The following is an 18335-nucleotide window of genomic DNA, read 5'->3' on the forward strand; positions in this document are numbered from 1 at the left end:
AGACGCAAGAGGGAGGAGATATGGGGATATATGTATATGTATAGCTGATTCACTTTGCTATAAAACAGAAACTAACACACCATTGTAAAGCAATTATACTGCAATAAAGATGTTAAAAAAATGATAAATGGATCAATCAACCAAGAAGATACAGCAATCCTAAATGTGTATGAACCAAACAACAGAACTGCAAAAACTGACAGAACTCAAATGAGAAATACACAATTATAGTTGAAAAATTCAACACTCCTCTCTCAGCAATTGATAGAACTAGCCAGAAAATCAGCAAGGAGACATAAAAACTGAACAATGCCATCAACCAACAGAACCTAATCAAAATTTATAGAACACCCACTCAACAACAGCAGAATACACATTCTGTTCAAGTGCCCAAGGAACATATACCAAGACAGACCATATTCTGGGCCACAGAATAAACCTCAACAAATGTAAAATAACTGAAATCACACGGAATATGTTCTCAAACTACAATGGAATCAAACTAGAAATCAATAATGGAAAGAAAACCAGAAAATATCCAAACACTTGGAAACTAAGCAACACAATTCTAAATAATCCATAGGCCAAAGAGGAAATCCCAGGGAAAAATTTTTTAAATACACTGAATTAAATGAAAATGAAAATACAACGGCTCAAAATTTATGGAACACAGCTAATGAAATGCTAAGAGGGAAATCTGTAACACTAAATGTATACATTACAAAAGAGAAAATTCTCAAATCAAATCATCTAAGCTCCCATCTCAAGAACTTAGAAAAAGAGCCAAATAGACCCAAAGCAAGCATGAGGAAAGAAATAATAAAGTGCAGAGATCAATCAAATAGAAAATAGGAAAAAGCCAATAAAACAAGAGCAGGCTCTGTGAAAAGATCAATGAAATTAGCAAGTAAGACAGATAAAGAAAAAGAGAAGATACAAATGATCAATATGAGGACTGAAACAGGAAATATCACTACATAGCCTACAGACATCAAAAGGATAGTAAGGGAATACTATAACCATTCGACACACAAATTTGATAACCTAAGTGAAATGGACCACTTCTTCATAAAACACAAACCACCATAATTCACCCATTACAAAACATTATTTGAATAGCTCTATAACTATTAAGAAAATTGAATTTAAGACTTATTAAATAGCTGAAGTATTCAAAACTATATGGTACTGGCAGAGGGACAGACACATAGATCGATGGAACAGATACAGAGCCCAGAAAAAGACCCACATAAACATGCCCAACTGATTTTTTTTTTTAATGCAAAAGCAATTCAGTACAGGAAAAAAAAAAAAAGGAAAAATTGAAAAATTAAACTGCATAAAAATTTTAAATGCTTGATCTGCAGAAGACTCTTTTAAGAGGATGAAAAGACAAGCTAAGACTGGGAGAAGATATTTGCAAACTATGTATCTGACAAATGACTAATACCTGGAATATATAAAGAACTCTCAAACTCAACAGTTTAAAACAATCTCATTAGAAAATAGGCAAAAGATGTGAACAGACATTTCACCCAAGATGATACACAGATGACAAATAAGCACATAAAATTATTTTCAACATCATTAGCCACTAGGAAAATGCAAATTAAAACCACAATGAGATATCATTACATACCTATCAGAATGGCTAAAATATTAATAAAAAATAGAGACGACACCAAATGCCGATAAGGATGCAGAAAAACTGGATCACTCACACAATGCTGGTGGGAATGTAAAATGGTACACTATTCTGGAAAACAGTTTGTCTCTTAATAAGCATGCAACTACTATGCACTACCACATAACCCAGTAACTGCACTTCTGGGCATTTATCTCAGAGAAATGAAGACTTTTTTGTTCATACAAAAGCCTGTACATGAAGGTTTATAACAGCTTTATTTTTAACAGCCAAAAACTAGAAACAACTCAGATGTCCTTCAAATGAGTGACTGATCAAACTGTGGTACAGCCATACCATGGAATATAATTCAGCAATAAAAAGGAACAAACCATTGACACATCCAACAACTTGGATAAATCTCCAGAGAATTATGCTGAGTAAAAAATGCCAATCATAAAAGGTTACATACTATATGATTCCATTCATATAACATACTCAAAATGAGAAAATTATATTAATGGAGAACACACTAGTTGCTGCCAGAGATTAAGGAGAGGTTAGGGCAGGAGGGAACTATAAAAGGCAACATGAGGAGTCTTTATGGTGACAGGACTGTTATATATCTTAACTGCATCAATATCCATATCCTGTTGTGATACTGTATTATAGCTTTGCAAGATGGAACATTGAAGGGAAGCATGTAAACATTATACAGGTGCTCTCTTATGACTCCACATGGGTCTAATTATCTCAAAATAAAAAGTTTAATAAGAAAAACAACTTTATACATTCATTTTATCTGCAACTTAAACTATAAACAACAAATATACACACTATATGCACAAACATACAAAGAGAGAATGAGATAAAGTGCTGCAAAATGTTAACAATTCGTGATTCTAGGTGTACCAGTTTCTCAACTTTTCTGTAAGTCTGAAGGTTTTCAAAATAAAACACTGAAGGAAAAGTAATAGTCTCTAGTTTCTTCAGACTTCCTCTGATTTCCTATTTTATCTTTTTTTTTGGGTCATGCCACGTGGCTTGCAGGATATTAGTTTCCCGACCAGGGATCGAATCCATGCCCCCTGCAGTGGAAGCATGGAGTCCTAACCACTGGACCACCAGGGAATTCCCTCATTTCCTATTTTAAATGCTCCATATCAAGATTATCTCTATCTGGCTGAACGCTGTGATTCCATAAGTACCCATGGCCTGGAGGAAAAGGCAACAAACCATGTAGTAGTGGCCTTTGAGGTCTGAACTGACGGAGATGAAAAAATATCCTGACAATTGGAGATAGAGCATGTTATATGGTAAAATGTAGTCACTTAGTTTTTACTGTGGGAAAAACAACACTATTATCACTCTGCTCAGCATATTTGGAAAGCATGCAGTTTCATGCCTGTCAATATGAAGGAAATTGGTTTTTTGATTTTCTTTTTTAAAGCATGAATTTGTTTATTTTTCTCAAGTTAAAAGGTCACCTGGGTGACACTGCTCCACCATGAGGCAACTCTAAAAACTACTTTTAGCTGTTCTGAGAAAGGTAACAGAGGTGTGCCTATCATAGGCAAGAGCACTGGTTCTGGAGTTGCCTGGGTTCAAGTCACTGACTGGCTGTAAGAACTGTCTAGGCCTCAGTGAAAAATGGTGATAATAATAGGATTAGTGTGGGGCTTACTTTGAGGATTTAATGGTACAAGGAAAGCAAAGGGCTTAGCACAACGCAAGAGCTCAACACATTTTTGCATTATTATTAGAATTTAAAATTATTTCATTAAGGCAAAACAGATAAAAGTATATTTTATAAGAATAATCATTCAGGAAATTATTTTAAAGTTAATATTTACCTCACACTGTTTTAGAATCATATGAAATAATGCATATAAAAGTTATTAAATTATAACTTTATAGCATTATAAAAATCATGTAAATATAGGAATTTTGCTTAGAGACAGCATGATATAGTGGAATGAATACGACACTGAAAATCTGAAGACTCAAGAGTTCTGACTCTACCACTTAATGGCTACGTGACCTCAGGATAGTACTGAAACTGTCTCAGATTTCTCCTTTTCAAAAATGAGGATATATACCCTGTGTGATAGGACTGCAGAGATTAAAGTAGAAAATCTACATAAGAATATTTCATAAAATTAAAGTACTTGTGACATCAACGAATACAAGCTTTCACATTTCCTGCATGAAATGTCATTAATTAAATTCAATCTGCCAAATTTTACAGGAAAAATTTCTGAAGCTAATATAATGATTAAGAAAAATTAGGGGACTGAAAAAAAAATGGTGCTGGGACTTCTCCGGCGGCCCAGTGGTTAAGACTCTGCGCTACCAATGCAGGGGGCCCAGGTTCGATCCTTGGTCAGGGAACTAGATCCCGCATGCCGCAACTAAGAGACCGCATGCTGCAACTTTAAAGATCCTGTGTGCCGCAACTAAGACCTGGAGCAGCCAAATAAATAAATAAATATATATTTTAAAAAATGTGGTCACTGAAACTAAAATTTCTAATATGTCTTTACATAAAAGTCAAATGCATATATTTAAAATATTTCCCGGGACTTCCCTGGTGGTCCAGTGGTTAAGACTCTGCGCTCCCAATGCAGGGGCCACGGGTTTGATCCCTGGTCGGGAAAGTAAGGTCCCGCATGCCGCACAGCGCAGTCAAAAAAAAGTGTATATGTATTTTATATATATATATATATGTATATTTGTTTCCCTAAAGACTTCTACCGAGTTTTAGGTAGCCTTTTATTTGCAGTCCTGAATCTTTCTAATGTTTTTCTATGCAAGACAGAGAAATGTGTCACTTATAAAAGTTAGGTCAAAATGCCTTGTTTGCTCTAACATGTTTTAGCAAAGACATTCTTGAATCTGGGTAATTGGCATGGTTACCTCTCCCTTCCCTAACACATCTGTGCTTCCTCTGTTCTTGGAAATGGGAGTACATATCTCCCTATCACGCAGGTACAAAAACCTCCTCCCTCCTAAAGTCTCAGATCTATTCTGTCTTTGAGTCCTAGTGAGTCTTCCTTCTCAGCGTCCTTTCTTTTCCTATCCCTAGTGCCATTACCATTAGTTTGGGCTTTCATTACCTTCTGCCTCTCAACTCATTTCCTTGCTTATAGTCTCTCTGCTCTGACAATCCATCCTACTCATCAGTGCTAAATTAAATATCCTAAAAGCCTGCTTTTGCTGTTCCCTCTTCAAAGACTTTCCCCAAAGTACAAAATCCTCAACCTGGAGTAAAAGCAGAGCCTGGAAGCTAAACAGTAAGTCACCAGAATATCTAGAAGTATAGTCTTTACTGCCATAGGCTGAGGACCTGCCGCCAATGAAGCCCCAGCACAGGAGAGGGCTAACACTGAGTTCACTGGGATCTATGTCCGTTCAAAAGGGTCACAAAGCTAACAGAGGCTCAAATTTTAAAAAGGGGCAAAGAACTCAGACATTAGTTTTATTTATTTAAAGTGCACAAGAAATTATTAGAATTGATACCTGAAACAAGCAATAATGGGAAAATGTTTCTTAAAATCGGAGAGAACCTACCTGGTAAAGGCAGGCTGCTGTTCCAAGGAAAAATGCAACAATGTAATTAAAATCCTCACCATCACTCTGCAAAAACAAAATAAAAATTACTTTTTTTTCTGGTGCAAGCCCATTTCCAAAAACAATCCATTGGGATAGGATATGAAAACATTTACGCACAAATGGTCAAAATTTTCAAAAGTGGCATATAAAAATTCTCAAGAGTCCTAAAATAGAAACATAAAATACATTATAAGAACCAGGGAGTGTGAGGTAGAGGAAGGCTACCAGGTTTCCTCCATATCTGGGCCTCCTCATCAGTTATATCTTATCCAAGAGAAGATGAAAGCCAATGGAAACAAATTTCCATGTAATGTAAAAAGGGTCTCTTCTCGCTACTAAAGAAACCAAATAAAAATGTACAACACCCCAGGGACTTCCCTGGTGGCGCAGTGGTTTAAGAATCCACCTGCCAGTGCAGGGGACATGGGTTTGATCCCTGGTCCAGGAAGATCCCACATGCTGTGGAGCAACTAAGCCCATGTGCCACAACTACTGAGCCTGCACTCTAGAGCCTGTGAGCCACAACTATTGAGCCCATGTGCCACAATTACTGAAGCCCATGTGCCTACAGCCCGTGCTCCGCAACAAGAGAAGCCACTGCAATGAGAAGCCCATGCACCGCAATGAAGAGTAGCCCCTGCTCGCCACAGCTAGAGAAAGCCTGCATGCTGAAATGGAGATCCAATGCAGCCAAAAATAAATAAATTAATTAATTTAAAAAAAAGTACAACACCCCAGTGGCCTATAAAGTTAAGCCTGCTTGCTAGGATTACTATTTGACTCAAATAAATATTGACAAACTTTACTATCTAGTAAGCACATTATGGAACTGTCCAATAAAGTCTTTGGCATGATTTAAAAAAAAAAAAAAAAGACAACCCAAACTGAAAAGCTACTGTCCACTAGAGTGTGCTAAATCTCAATGAGGAAATTCAGTCATACATGCTATGCTAGAAAAAAAACCACCCAGAGGAAAAACAGAGATAGATTATTCATAGAATATTTCTTTTAAAAGAAAACTAATAGAGACATGTAACAAACCCTTTTTTTCTATTCCTTTTTGATTCCTCTTAAATATCTATATTTATCATTTCTTTCAATGTTTTTATGAAGTAAAACATAAAGCCCAGGCAGGAGCATCAAATTTCTTTCTTCTAGGTAGAAACATTAAATTTGGCCCTTATTTTAGAAAAAAATCTCTTTATACAATAAAAATTTCCAGAAGACATGGGAGTGTCTCTCACGACCATGTCTTCAGGAAATAATATGAAGAGAAAATTGCTTTTCCATTTGCTATTGGACAACAGAAGTGCCTGTAAGGCAGAGGGTGAGGGGCTTATCCTAGTGAGGATCTTAAAATAGAAACCATTAATCTGTCTGGGATGGTTAGGCCAGTTCAATCCCAGAGGCAGGGAAGGTCAACACAAAACCCTTCTACTTTAATGATTCTAAGACTTTTAAATAAGTTCTGCTTGATTGTTTTTTTCTTCAGTCCATTAAATGATCTTTTTTGATTATAAAAGTTCATGTTCATTGGAGAGAATCTGAAACAGAATGTTACAAATAAGAAACTCGTATAGTCCATAATATTACAACTTTGGGAGAATTACTGTTAATCATTTAGGTACTTCCTTCCAATCCTTTCTGTACAAAAATATATGTACATTAAAAAAATGGAATCATAGTTTTACATACTGCTTTCTAGTACTTCACACTATATCATAAACATGTTCTCAAAATACTAAATATTTCTCAACTACTTAATTTGTAATAATTATATAACCTTTAATTGTGGGACTATATAATAATTTAATTACTATCTTACAATTGAATACTGTATTTTCCCTAAATTTACACTATCACTTTACAACTCTCTTAATTGCCTTTGGAACACTTAAAAGCATGTTTCTGGACTCAACCAGATCTCGGTTCAAATCTTTACTTATTAGCTGTACGATCATGGACTATTTATTTAACTTCAATTCCCTTTTTTGAAAATAAAAGTTGTAGAGATTCAATGAAATAACACTGGCAAAAATATAACAGTAACTGACACAGAGTAAGTATTCAAAAACATTCTCTAACTTCTCTTTCCCAGAGGTTACTGTCTGCATCATTCATCAGATAATTAGGATTACTTTTCAATATTGTTTAAATCTCTAATGTACTGGCCTTGTCTTCTCAATGAGATCCTAACCTTCCTTCAGGGCAGAAACTAAATCTTAACTACTTGCATGAAACTGTGCACATAGTAGGAATCCAACAAATGCATGACAAATTGAATTCAGCTTTGAAAAATCTTTATTTCCCCTTGCTAAAGAGAATATCTATAAACATATTCTTCCATTCAATAAATAGTCATTCATTAAACACTTATGGGCCAAGTACTGTGTCACTAGACCAAGGACAGAAAACAAGTCAACACCAACTCAAGAAGCTCAACTCTAACCAGGAAGGCAGATACAAAGAACAACAATTCCCACCTGAAGTGGTAACTGATGGGATAGGAGTGTGTACAGGGTACTAAAGGAGCCTACTGGAGACACATTTAATTCTACCTAAAAGGATCAGGGAAGGTTTGGCACAGAAAATAAAGCTTAATTTGCATCTTGAAGGACGGACTAGTAGACAAGGTAGGAAGAGAATTCCAGGCAAAGGGAGTAGCTTGTGCAGTTTCAAGAAGGAAGAGGCTAGGATGACTCCAAGGTCTCCTATTCAGGCAACATTTAAATGATACCATTCACCAAGTTGGGGATATAGGAGGAAAAGTAGGTCTGAGAGCAGAAAAAACTGAGTTCATTTTGGACAAGGCATTATGGAGTTGCTAGTGACATATCCAAATAATTATGTTTAGTAGACATTTAAGTCAGCTTCAGGGAACAGTTTAACCTAGAGCTCTAGTTTAGTTGTCATATATTTAAATAGTAGTTAAATGAAATAAAGGACTATGACAACCGAATGCAAAGCTTAATTCTTGATTGGCTGATAGACTGGAGAGAGAAAAAAGTATATATAAAGGATATTCGGGGTCAATTTTGAATTGTGAAATTTGAATATAGATTTTATATTAGCTAATACTGCACTGATCTTCAATGTCTTTGGTGTAAGAATGGTATTGTGATTATGCAGGAGAATGTCCTAGTCCTTAAGACAGACATACTGAATAATTTTGGAATAAAATGTCATAATATCTACAATTTTACTTTCCAGTGATTCAGAAAAAAAAGAAAAGAAAGAGATAAAGGAAGAAAGGTAGGTATGTATACAGGTAGATGTTAATTGTATTTTTTTTTAAACCTTTCTGGAAGTTTGAATTCTTTCAGAATAAACTGTTGTGTGGTGGGGGAAAACAGGGATACAAATGAAAATAAAAATGCTATGCAGTCACTAAAAAGAATCTCTACATACTGCTATGAAATGATCTACACATTGTCAGGTGGAAAAAGATGCAAATCACTATGAACAGTATACCGCCATTTATAAAGGAATAATTTTAAAAGAATAATTATATAAGTAAATATATAAATACATATGTATTAGCATATGCACATAATCGCTCTAGAAGGATACACTAGTGGTTGACTCTGGGGAGGAGAAATGGGAAGAGAATTACTTACTGTGAAAATTAAAGGCTTTGAAATTTACCATGTACACATTTTACTGTGTGTATGCGTGACTGTGGATATTTGTGGATATACATGTATTAACTCTAAGTTATGAAAATATCCAAGGAGAAGGTATAGAGTTAGAAGAATATAAAGCCCAGGACATGACACAAACGCTACTATTTAAAGGACAGGTGGGGGCTTCCCTGGTGGCACAGTGGTTGAGAATCTGCCTGCCAATGCAGGGGACATGGGTTCGAGCCCTGGTCTGGGAAGATCCCACATGCCGTGGAGCAACTGGGCCTGTGAGCCACAACTACTGAGCCTGCGCGTCTGGAGCCTGTGCTCCGCAACAAGAGAGGCGCGATAGTGAGAGGCCCGCACACCACGATGAAGAGTGGCCCCCGCTCACCGCAACTAGAGAAAGCCCTCGCACAGAAACAAAGACCCAAAAACAGCCAAAAATAAATAACTAAATAAGTAAATTAAAGGACAGGTGGAGGAAGAAAGTTTACCAAATAAACTGAGGAACAAGAAGAGATAGGAAAAAAATACAACAGGAGAAAATTGTTTCACAGAACTGAAGGAATGAGATAATGTCAAGAAGAAAACTGTAACACATCAAACTATTAATAGTGATCTGTTTCATTTGCTTCTAAATTTTCTAAAATAAACATTATTTTTGAATTTAAACAATGAGTTATTTTCAAAAGGAAGAACTGAACAGTGTGTGAGATGAGACAGAGAGGACACATCAAACAAGGCCTCAAGAGTGGCTGCAATATTTGGCAACCAGGACACTGGTGAACTTAATGGTCGATGTTTGAAAGAATTATGAGGGTGGAAAGAGATCACAGTAAACTAAGAGAACAGAGGTAAGGGAACGGGGGCAACAGGCATAGCCTATGCTTTCAAAATATTAGAAGGGAACATACATCAAGAGGTTTTTTTAGTGTTTTTTGTTCGTTTTTTAAAGATCAGCAGGCTATAACATATTTATGAGCTGAGAGAACAGAGCCAGTGGAGAGGAAGCAGATGAAAAACAGATGAATAGCTAGAGGTTGGGGAAACATGGGGCAGAAGTTTAGAGAATGGACAGAAGTGGGAGTTGGGTGGGCGCAGGGTGGACACGAGAAGGGATAAAGGTGGGGCGGGGAAGGAAGGGCTGAGGTAAGGAGTTCAAATTTTTAAAAATCACATTCACATTCAGAGGATGCTAGATTACCAATATTGCTTGAAAAATAACAAATAAAGGGAAAGAATTTTTTTTAAGGTGAGGATAAAGAGGTAAGCAGAAGTTTCATATAATAGCCATACAATGTATTAGAATGATACTATTTAAATGTTTGTAATAATTCGGAAAAATTCACTTTTTAATCTTAGGTGAAAAAAAGGACACAAAGTTACATAATGGATATGATATGTATATATATGGTATATATTAATAAAATAAGAAAATTTGGGATTTTTCTTTTCTTCTTTATACATTTTCCCCCAATTCTTTAACAATGAGCATAGAACTCAGGAAAAATATATTTATTTTTTTAGAAGAAAGCAAGCAATGCATCTTAGCATAGATATTACGCTACTAAATAAGTCCAAACTTCCAGTGAGCTTTAATAGGTATGTAATTTCTTTAAAAGGTAGTAACAAATCTACTGGAAATAAAGAACTCAAGGAATAAAAGCAAGTTGATTACTTTTAGTTGTAGTATCCATTACAAACAATTTTAGAATCAGAGAGTCTTAGAACCTTAGTACTGAAGTGGTCCTTGAGCCTATGTAGTCTAAAACTTTCCTCTTGGGGCTTCCCTGGTGGCGCAGTGGTTGAGAATCTGCCTGCTAATGCAGGAGACACGGGTTCGAGCCCTGGTCTGGGAGGATCCCACATGCCGCGGAGCGGCTGGGCCCGTGAGCCACGGCTGCTGAGCCTGCGCTTCTGGAGCCTGTGCCCCGCGACGGGAGGGGCCGCGATAGTGAAAGGCCCGCGCACCGCGATGAAGAGCGGTCCCCGCACCGCGATGAAGAGTGGCCCCCACTTGCCGCAACTGGAGAAAGCCCTCGCACGAACCAAAGACCCAGCACAGCCAAAAATAAATAAATAAATAAATAAATAAAAATTAAAAACAAACAAACAAACAAAAAAAAACTTTCCTCTTGCAGAAAAGAAAAATGAGATCCAAGAAGATAAAATAACCAATCTAAGGTCACAAAGTTAGTTAACTGGCAGATGGGACCCAGGTATTCTGACTTCCAGGTCAGCATGTCTACTGCTGTATCAGAATACTCAAATTTTTTCCTAATGTACCACATGCGAATTACTTCTAGGTTGGCATCAGCTTAATTAAGATCATTGCTTCAAGCCTGATCCTTAAAGGAACACAGGAAAAATAAACCCAATGTGATAAAAGCTTATACATTTGTGAGGTGTCAATTCACAATAAACTTATTAACATCTCTAAACTCAGAACAAAGTATGGAAATGAGTGAAAATAATCTAATTTACACATTACTGTGAACACCAAATCAAATTTACCAACATAATAAAAAAAAACTGTATTTATCCTAAACCTCCTCAGTCTGAACTCAGATACCAAAGAAAAACTTCAGCACTACATATTTTAATAAATCCCTCCTTATCACCCTAAGAGGCAGTTATTTATCTAGAAGAAACAAACTTGTGCTGAATCTTCAAACAACATTATACAGGAATGTTGGTTCATGTGGGTTCTGAAATTTAAATGTGCCTCAGGCACCAAGCTACATACTAGAAGATAAACGTGGCAATCGTTTTTAGCATTTGAGAAGAGTATTTAGAATTCACAGCCTTAAGAAAGCAAACTTTAAATTAATATCGATATAATGCTCACACTCAGGAAATACACTACACATTTTCAGCTAGATCTAAAAATATGATCCCCAAATAAATCCTTTGCTCTTAAATCAAGTATTAAAGAAATGTTGAGGGCTTCCCTGGTGGCGCAGTGGTTGAGAATCTGCCTGCTAATGCAGGGGACACGGGTTCGAGCCCTGGTCTGGGAAGATCCCACATGCCACGGAGCAGCTGGGCCCGTGAGCCACAATTGCTGAGCCTGCGCGTCTGGAGCCTGTGCCCCGTGACGGGAGGGGCCGCGATAGAGAAAGGCCCGCGCACCGCGATGAAGAGCGGTCCCCGCACCGCGATGAAGAGTGGCCCCCGCTTGCCGCAACTGGAGAAAGCCCTCGCACGAACCGAAGACCCAACACAGCCAAAAATAAATAAATAAATAAATAAATAAATAAGAAAATCCTTTAAAAAAAAAAAAAAAAAAAAAAAAAGAAATGTTGAGGCCACTTAATTTAGGTACTGTCTTTCCACCTCCTCTATCACCACCATGATCTATCTGAGTTAACACCAATACAGGTAACTTCAGAACAGATAAAAGTTTAAGCCCCACGTCCTGGATTTTGCATTCAAGTCTACACAGCAGACTACCTCAAAAAGATCTACTTCACTGACCAAAAATTATCTATAGCGACTCTAGAGATTATTCCTAACACAAAGTACAATGATGAACCAGAGAGAAGGCTAAGAGTATGTCTTAAGTTCAATGGCTTTAGTGAGAATAAAAAGGACCTTTTAACCAGTACAAGTCATGAACAATGATAAAATAGGTGCTCATGTGGGAAAATTAAAAGGGAGAGAACTCAGGTCCCTAATTTTGTGTATATTTTCTTTCAGGTTAATTCAAGCTATAAAGGATGTACTCGCTGAAATTAATCTAGTTTGCACCCTTAATCCTATCCTGCTAAGAGGTCTAAGTTTATCACAGTGCCCTCTGCATTCTGACGTTCATCTCCATTTGTTTGCCTATGGTCCATTCCATCTTTTAGGACATGGAATCCAACACTACATAGTACTTCCTCATTATTCTCATAACAAGACAAGGAAACATATCTCCAAGCACCAGTCACTTACCAGAACATTCTCTCTATGCAGATGTAAAATCCCCGATAACTGGAACAATGGGATCTCTACTTTTGGTCCAGTGAATTTCCAAAAGTAGTATTTCTCATTTAGGTGAGAGGATCAGAATTTGCTGGAAAATACCTTAAAACTACCTATGAGTGACAAAGTACCTGTGGACTACATTCCCCCAACTTTGCACTCTCGTTTCCTCACTGCTCTCTTAAAGCATCACTGTTTTAGGAACCTCAACTGTTGATGAGTTGATGAGTGTATGTGGGTTATGGCAGAACAAAGATTTAAAACAATGCTAAGAGAACAACATAACTAGGTGCCCCTAGTTCCCAGATAGCTAAAAATCCCATATGGACCAATTTACAGTTCCCTGGGTCAAGTGAGAAAGCAGTGCTGTTGGGGTGAATTTAGTCTAGGACGACAGTGAAAAAGAAAGAATTCTGTATCAACCATCAGAAAGACACATCTTCAAAGATACAAGCATCCAGAGAGTGCCCAAATTATAAATGATCTACTAATGAAAAAGACCACTCTAACCTTTTCCTCATTCATAATGTACCCCATGCTGCTTTCACACCCTACCACCACAGTTTTAAGGAACTATTTAAAACAAACAAACAAACAAAAAAAACCTTGAAGCTTCTAGAGAAATTGTAGATTCTAAGACAGAGGCAAGAAGCATGTGTGTGTGTGTGTGTGTGTGTGTGTGTGTGTGTGTGTATGTGTGTGTGAATAGACTGCTATCTTTAGAGCAGTTTTAGGTTTACAGAAAATTAAGCAGATGGTACAGAGTTCCCATATAACCATTCTTTCCCCTACCCAGTTTCCTCTATCATTAACATCTTGCATTAATGTAGTACAACTGATGAGCCAATAGTGACATACTATTATTAATTAAAGTCCATGGTTTACATTAGGGCCCACTCTGTGTTGTACGTTCTATCGCTTTTGACAAATGTATAATGACATAACCACTATTACAGTAACATACAGAACAGATTCACTGCCCTAAAAATCTCATGCTCCTACTATTTATCCCTTCTTCTCTCCCTCCAAATCTTTTCATTTACTGTCTTTAGAGTTTTGCCTTTTTCAAAATGTCATACAGTTGGAATCATATAGTATATAGTTTTTTCAAACTGGCTTCTTTCATTAAGCAATATGAACTTAAGGTTTAGCCATGTCTTTTTCTGGCTTGATAGCTCACTTTTCATATATTACTGAATAATATTCCATTGTATGGATTGCTGAAGTTTGTTTATCCATTCACTTTTTTTTTAAATGATGGATTTATTTGGGTGTATTTGCCTCTTTTTTTTTTGGCCACGCCACACGGCGTGTGGGACCTTAGTTCCCCGACCAGGGATTGAACCCACGCCCCCTACATTGGAAGCACGGAGTCTTAACCACTGGACCATCAGGGAAGTCCCTATCCATTCACCTTTTGAAGGGCATCTTAATTGCGTCCAGCTTTTTGAAATTACAAATAAAGCTGATACAAACATTCATGCGCAAGTTTTTGTGTGGATGTAAGTTTTCTGCTCATTTGGGTATATAATACCTAGAAGCATGACTCCTAGATCATATGATAAGTCTATGTTCAGCTTTGTGTGAAACAGCCAAACTGTCTTCCAAAGTGACTGTATGATTTTGATTTCCCATCAGCAATGAATGAGAGTTCCTATTGTTCCATTTCCTCATTGGCATTTGGTATTATCAGTTTTTTGGATTTTGCCATTCTAATAGATGTTCAGTGGTATGTTACTGCTGTTTCAATGTTCATTTTCTTAATGACATATGATGTTGAGCATCTTTGTATATGCTTATTTGCCTCTTGTATATCTACTTTGTTAAGGTGTCTGTTCAGTTCTTTAGCCCATTTTTTTTTTAATTATTAGCACCTTTAATTATTATTTATTTATTTATTTATTTGGCTGTGTTGGGTCTTCGTTTCTGTGCGAGGGCTTCGCCTAGCCACGGCAAGCGGGGGCCACTCTTCATCGTGGTGCGCGGGCCTCTCACCATCGTGGCCTCTCTTGTTGCGGAGCACAGGCTCCAGATGCGCAGGCTCAGTAGTTGTGGCTCACGGGCCCAGTTGCTCCGCGGCATGTGGGATCTTCCCAGACCAGGGCTCGAACCCGTGTCCCCTGCATTAGCAGGCAGATTCTCAACCACTGCGCCACCAGGGAAGCCCTAGCCCATTTTTTAATTGGGTTGTTTGCTTTCTTCAATTTTAGAGTTCTTTGTATATTTTAGATACAAGCCCTTGTCAGATGTGTCTTGCAAATATTTTAATATTTTCTTCTAGCTTATGGCTTATCTTTTTCATTCCCTTAAAAATGTCCTTTGCAGTTTTAAAATTGAGTCCAACTTACCAATTTTTTCTCTCATGGATCATGCTTTTGGTATTGATCTAAAAATTCATCACCACACCCATGGTCCCCTAGGTTTTCTCCTGTTACCTTTTATAAGTTTTATAGTTTTGTGTTTTACATTTAGGTCTGTGATCCATTTTGAGTTAACTTTTTTGTAAAAGGTGTAAGATCTGTGTCTAGCTTCTTTTTTTTTTGCACGTGGATGTGCAGCTGTCCAGTACCATTCATTGAAAAGAAAATTTTCTCCACTGAATTGCTTTTGTTGCTTTGTCAAAGATCAGTTGATTATATTTGTGTGGGTCTATTTCTAGGCTCTCTATTCTGTTCCATTGGCTAAATTATTTGTTTATTCTTTTGTCAGTAGCACACTGTCTTAATTATAGCTTAACAGTAAGTCTTGAGATTGGATAGCATCAGTCCTCTGACTTTGTTTTCTTCAGTATTGTGTTGGTTATTCTGGGTCTTTTGCCTTTCCATATAAACTTTAAAATCACTTTGTCAATATCCACAAAATAACTTGCTGGGATTTTGATTGGGATTGTGTTGAATCTACAGATCAAGTTGAGAAGAACCAACATCCTAACAATTTTGAGTCTTCCTATCCATGAACATGGTACACCTTCTTTTATTTCTTTTATCAGAGTTTTATGGTTTCCCCATATAGATCTATGTATTTTGCTAGATTTATTCTTAAGTGTTTCATTTTGGGGGGGGGGTGCCAATATAAATGGAATTGTAATTTTAATTTCAAATTTCAATTGTTCCCTGCTGATATATAAGAAAGCAATTGACATTTATGCATTAACTTTGGATCCTGTGGCCTTGCTACAATCACTTATTAGTTCTAGGAGTTTGTTGATTCTTTGGGATTTTCTATATAAATAATCATACCATCTATGAATAAAGGCAGCTGTATTTCCTCCTTCCCAAACTGTATACTTTTTCTTTTCTTTGTCTTATTGCATTAACTAGGTCTTCCAATGTTGAATAGGAGTGGTGATAGGGGACATCCTTGTCTTGTTCCCAATCTTAGGAAGAAAACATCTAGTTTCTCATCAATTATGATGTTAGCTGTAGGGTTTCTGTAGATATTCCTTATCAAGTCGAGGAAGTTCCCCTTTATTCCTAGTTTGCTGTGAGTTTTATCATGATTTTGTCAAATGCTTTTTCTGACAAAAATGCATGATACGACCATATGATTTTTCTTCTTTAGCCTGTTGATGTGATAGATTGTATTAACTGATTTTCAGATGTTGAATCAGCCTTGCAAAACTGGAATAAAACCCACTTGGCTGTAGTGTATAATACTTTTTATACATTGTTGGATTCAATGTGCTAATATTTTGTTGAGGGTTTTTGCATCTATGTTCATGAGAGATACTGGTTTGTAACGCTGCCTTTTTAAAATATAAGTAGGCTGAGAAATCTCAGAGGTATCAGTCAGTTACACATAGGTGGTAGTTTAATCAGATTACTATTCTTCTGAAAATCTCAACGGTGATGAGGCAAAGACATTACTGATCAGAGGGAGAACAGGAAACACTTAGGAATCAAGGCAGGCATTAGTTGGGGACAGCAGCTCAAAAGCCATGAAAAGCTGTAGTTTATACTACTTGCTTAGTTTTTTTTAAAATTTATTTTACTGAAGTATACTTGATTTACAATGTTGCATTAATTTCTGCTGTACAGCTAAGTGATTCAGATATACATATACATACATTTTAAAAATATCCTTTTCCATTATGGTTTATCACAGGATATTGAATATAGTTCCCTGTGCTATATAGTAGGACCTTGTTGTTCATCCATTCTATACTACTTGCTTAGTTTTGAAGTTGTGAATCAGAGGAAAGAAATAGTCCAGGAAGAGAAGGGATAGGATATGAGTGCCTGAAAAAATTGTGAGATATGACAGCCTTGCCTGAATTTTAACTTAAAAATCATGTGGCCTAAACCCCAGGTTCTGCAACTTATGTACTGTCTTCTAAGTCAGGGATGGTAAGGCTCTCCTTTCCTCTACCCAGGCCTGCTCCCTCCCCTTATTAGTTTCCCAATTTCAAACAACCAGAGAATTATTTTAACAATAAAATTTTAACCTCACAGAACCACCTTCATAATTTTTGACAACTCTAAATACTAATTATACCTTTATTTATTAAGATATGTCATAAAGGTGACTTTTATTAAAATTACTTTCTTTTACAAGGAAATTTTTATATCTCTACCATTAATAGAAACTAGTATCCCTTAACAAACACAGACACTATACATTAATATACATTAAATACATAACTCTTAAAATTAAAAATGTTTATCTCTCTACCACCTAAAGTCATCTACTGTGTAACCAGGTGTAAATGTGTCCCATACTTAGAGAAATACTCATCAACTCCACCTTTCTCCTTCATTTTATAAGCAATGAAACTGAGGACCAGAAAGTAAGGTGAGCTACTCAAGGTCACCGAGCTAATCAGTAGCTCAGCTGGAGCCAACCCCCTCTCTCGCTCTCTTCCACAAACAAAAATCAACTCTTCACACTCCTATGCTACTGTTCTTTCCACTACATCAAGTTAAAAAAAAAAGGCAAGAGAGGATCTTATTTATTAGTATTTTCAGTCAGCCATTTCCAAATTGCCTGTTTCTTTTTGGCAGGTTGTTTAACTAGCTCGAAATTGAAATCCTGCTGGAATAAAGCTAACTGGCTAAGAAACAGGGGCACGAATGACAAGAGACAGTAGCCAGCTGTCCTGTGCCTGAAAGGGAAGAGGGGCTTTACCTGCAGGACCAGGATGTTCGGGAGAGGAATTCGGAAGTCATGAGAAGACCCCCAACCCCCTGGAGGCAAAGCTCAGCTGCCTGGAACCTGTGATGTCCTCTGCTATTGGCTTCAGATGGCTGAGGATGTTCAGAGGGTACTCAAAATGGCACTCTCTTGAGTATTCCCCCAAACTAACAGCTATTTAAAAACAGAATAGAAGGTGTCTTGATTGGGTTTTTACAAATGATATTCTTGGCTTAATACTGGCCAAAAACAGAGAACTAATTCACAACGTGGAAGTGTCAAAAAAATCTTCAGAGAAAGTGAGTAGAAACAGGGAAAGGAAGGCTGAGATGTGCTTAACTTTAAGAAAGGGAGTTTCAAAAGTTTACAAAAAGAAT

General features: G+C 36.9%; 1 protein-coding gene across 5 annotated transcripts in view; it reads right to left on the reverse strand.

Annotated features, from left to right (window-relative positions):
* Positions 1–18335, reverse strand: part of SEC22A (SEC22 homolog A, vesicle trafficking protein) — a 69337-nt gene that overhangs the window by 10787 nt on the left and 40215 nt on the right. For 4 of the 5 annotated variants that reach the window (XM_007175634.2, XM_007175635.2, XM_007175631.2 and 1 more), the window contains exon 6: positions 5195–5260. The exons of the other annotated variant lie outside the window; for it this stretch is intronic. In XM_007175634.2, the coding sequence (XP_007175696.1) occupies positions 5195–5260 (66 nt within the window). The remainder of the gene's footprint in view (positions 1–5194; positions 5261–18335) is intronic. 5 annotated transcript variants of the gene reach the window in all.

Source organism: Balaenoptera acutorostrata, chromosome 4, assembly GCF_949987535.1.
Source record: "Balaenoptera acutorostrata chromosome 4, mBalAcu1.1, whole genome shotgun sequence".
NCBI lineage: Eukaryota > Metazoa > Chordata > Mammalia > Artiodactyla > Balaenopteridae > Balaenoptera > Balaenoptera acutorostrata.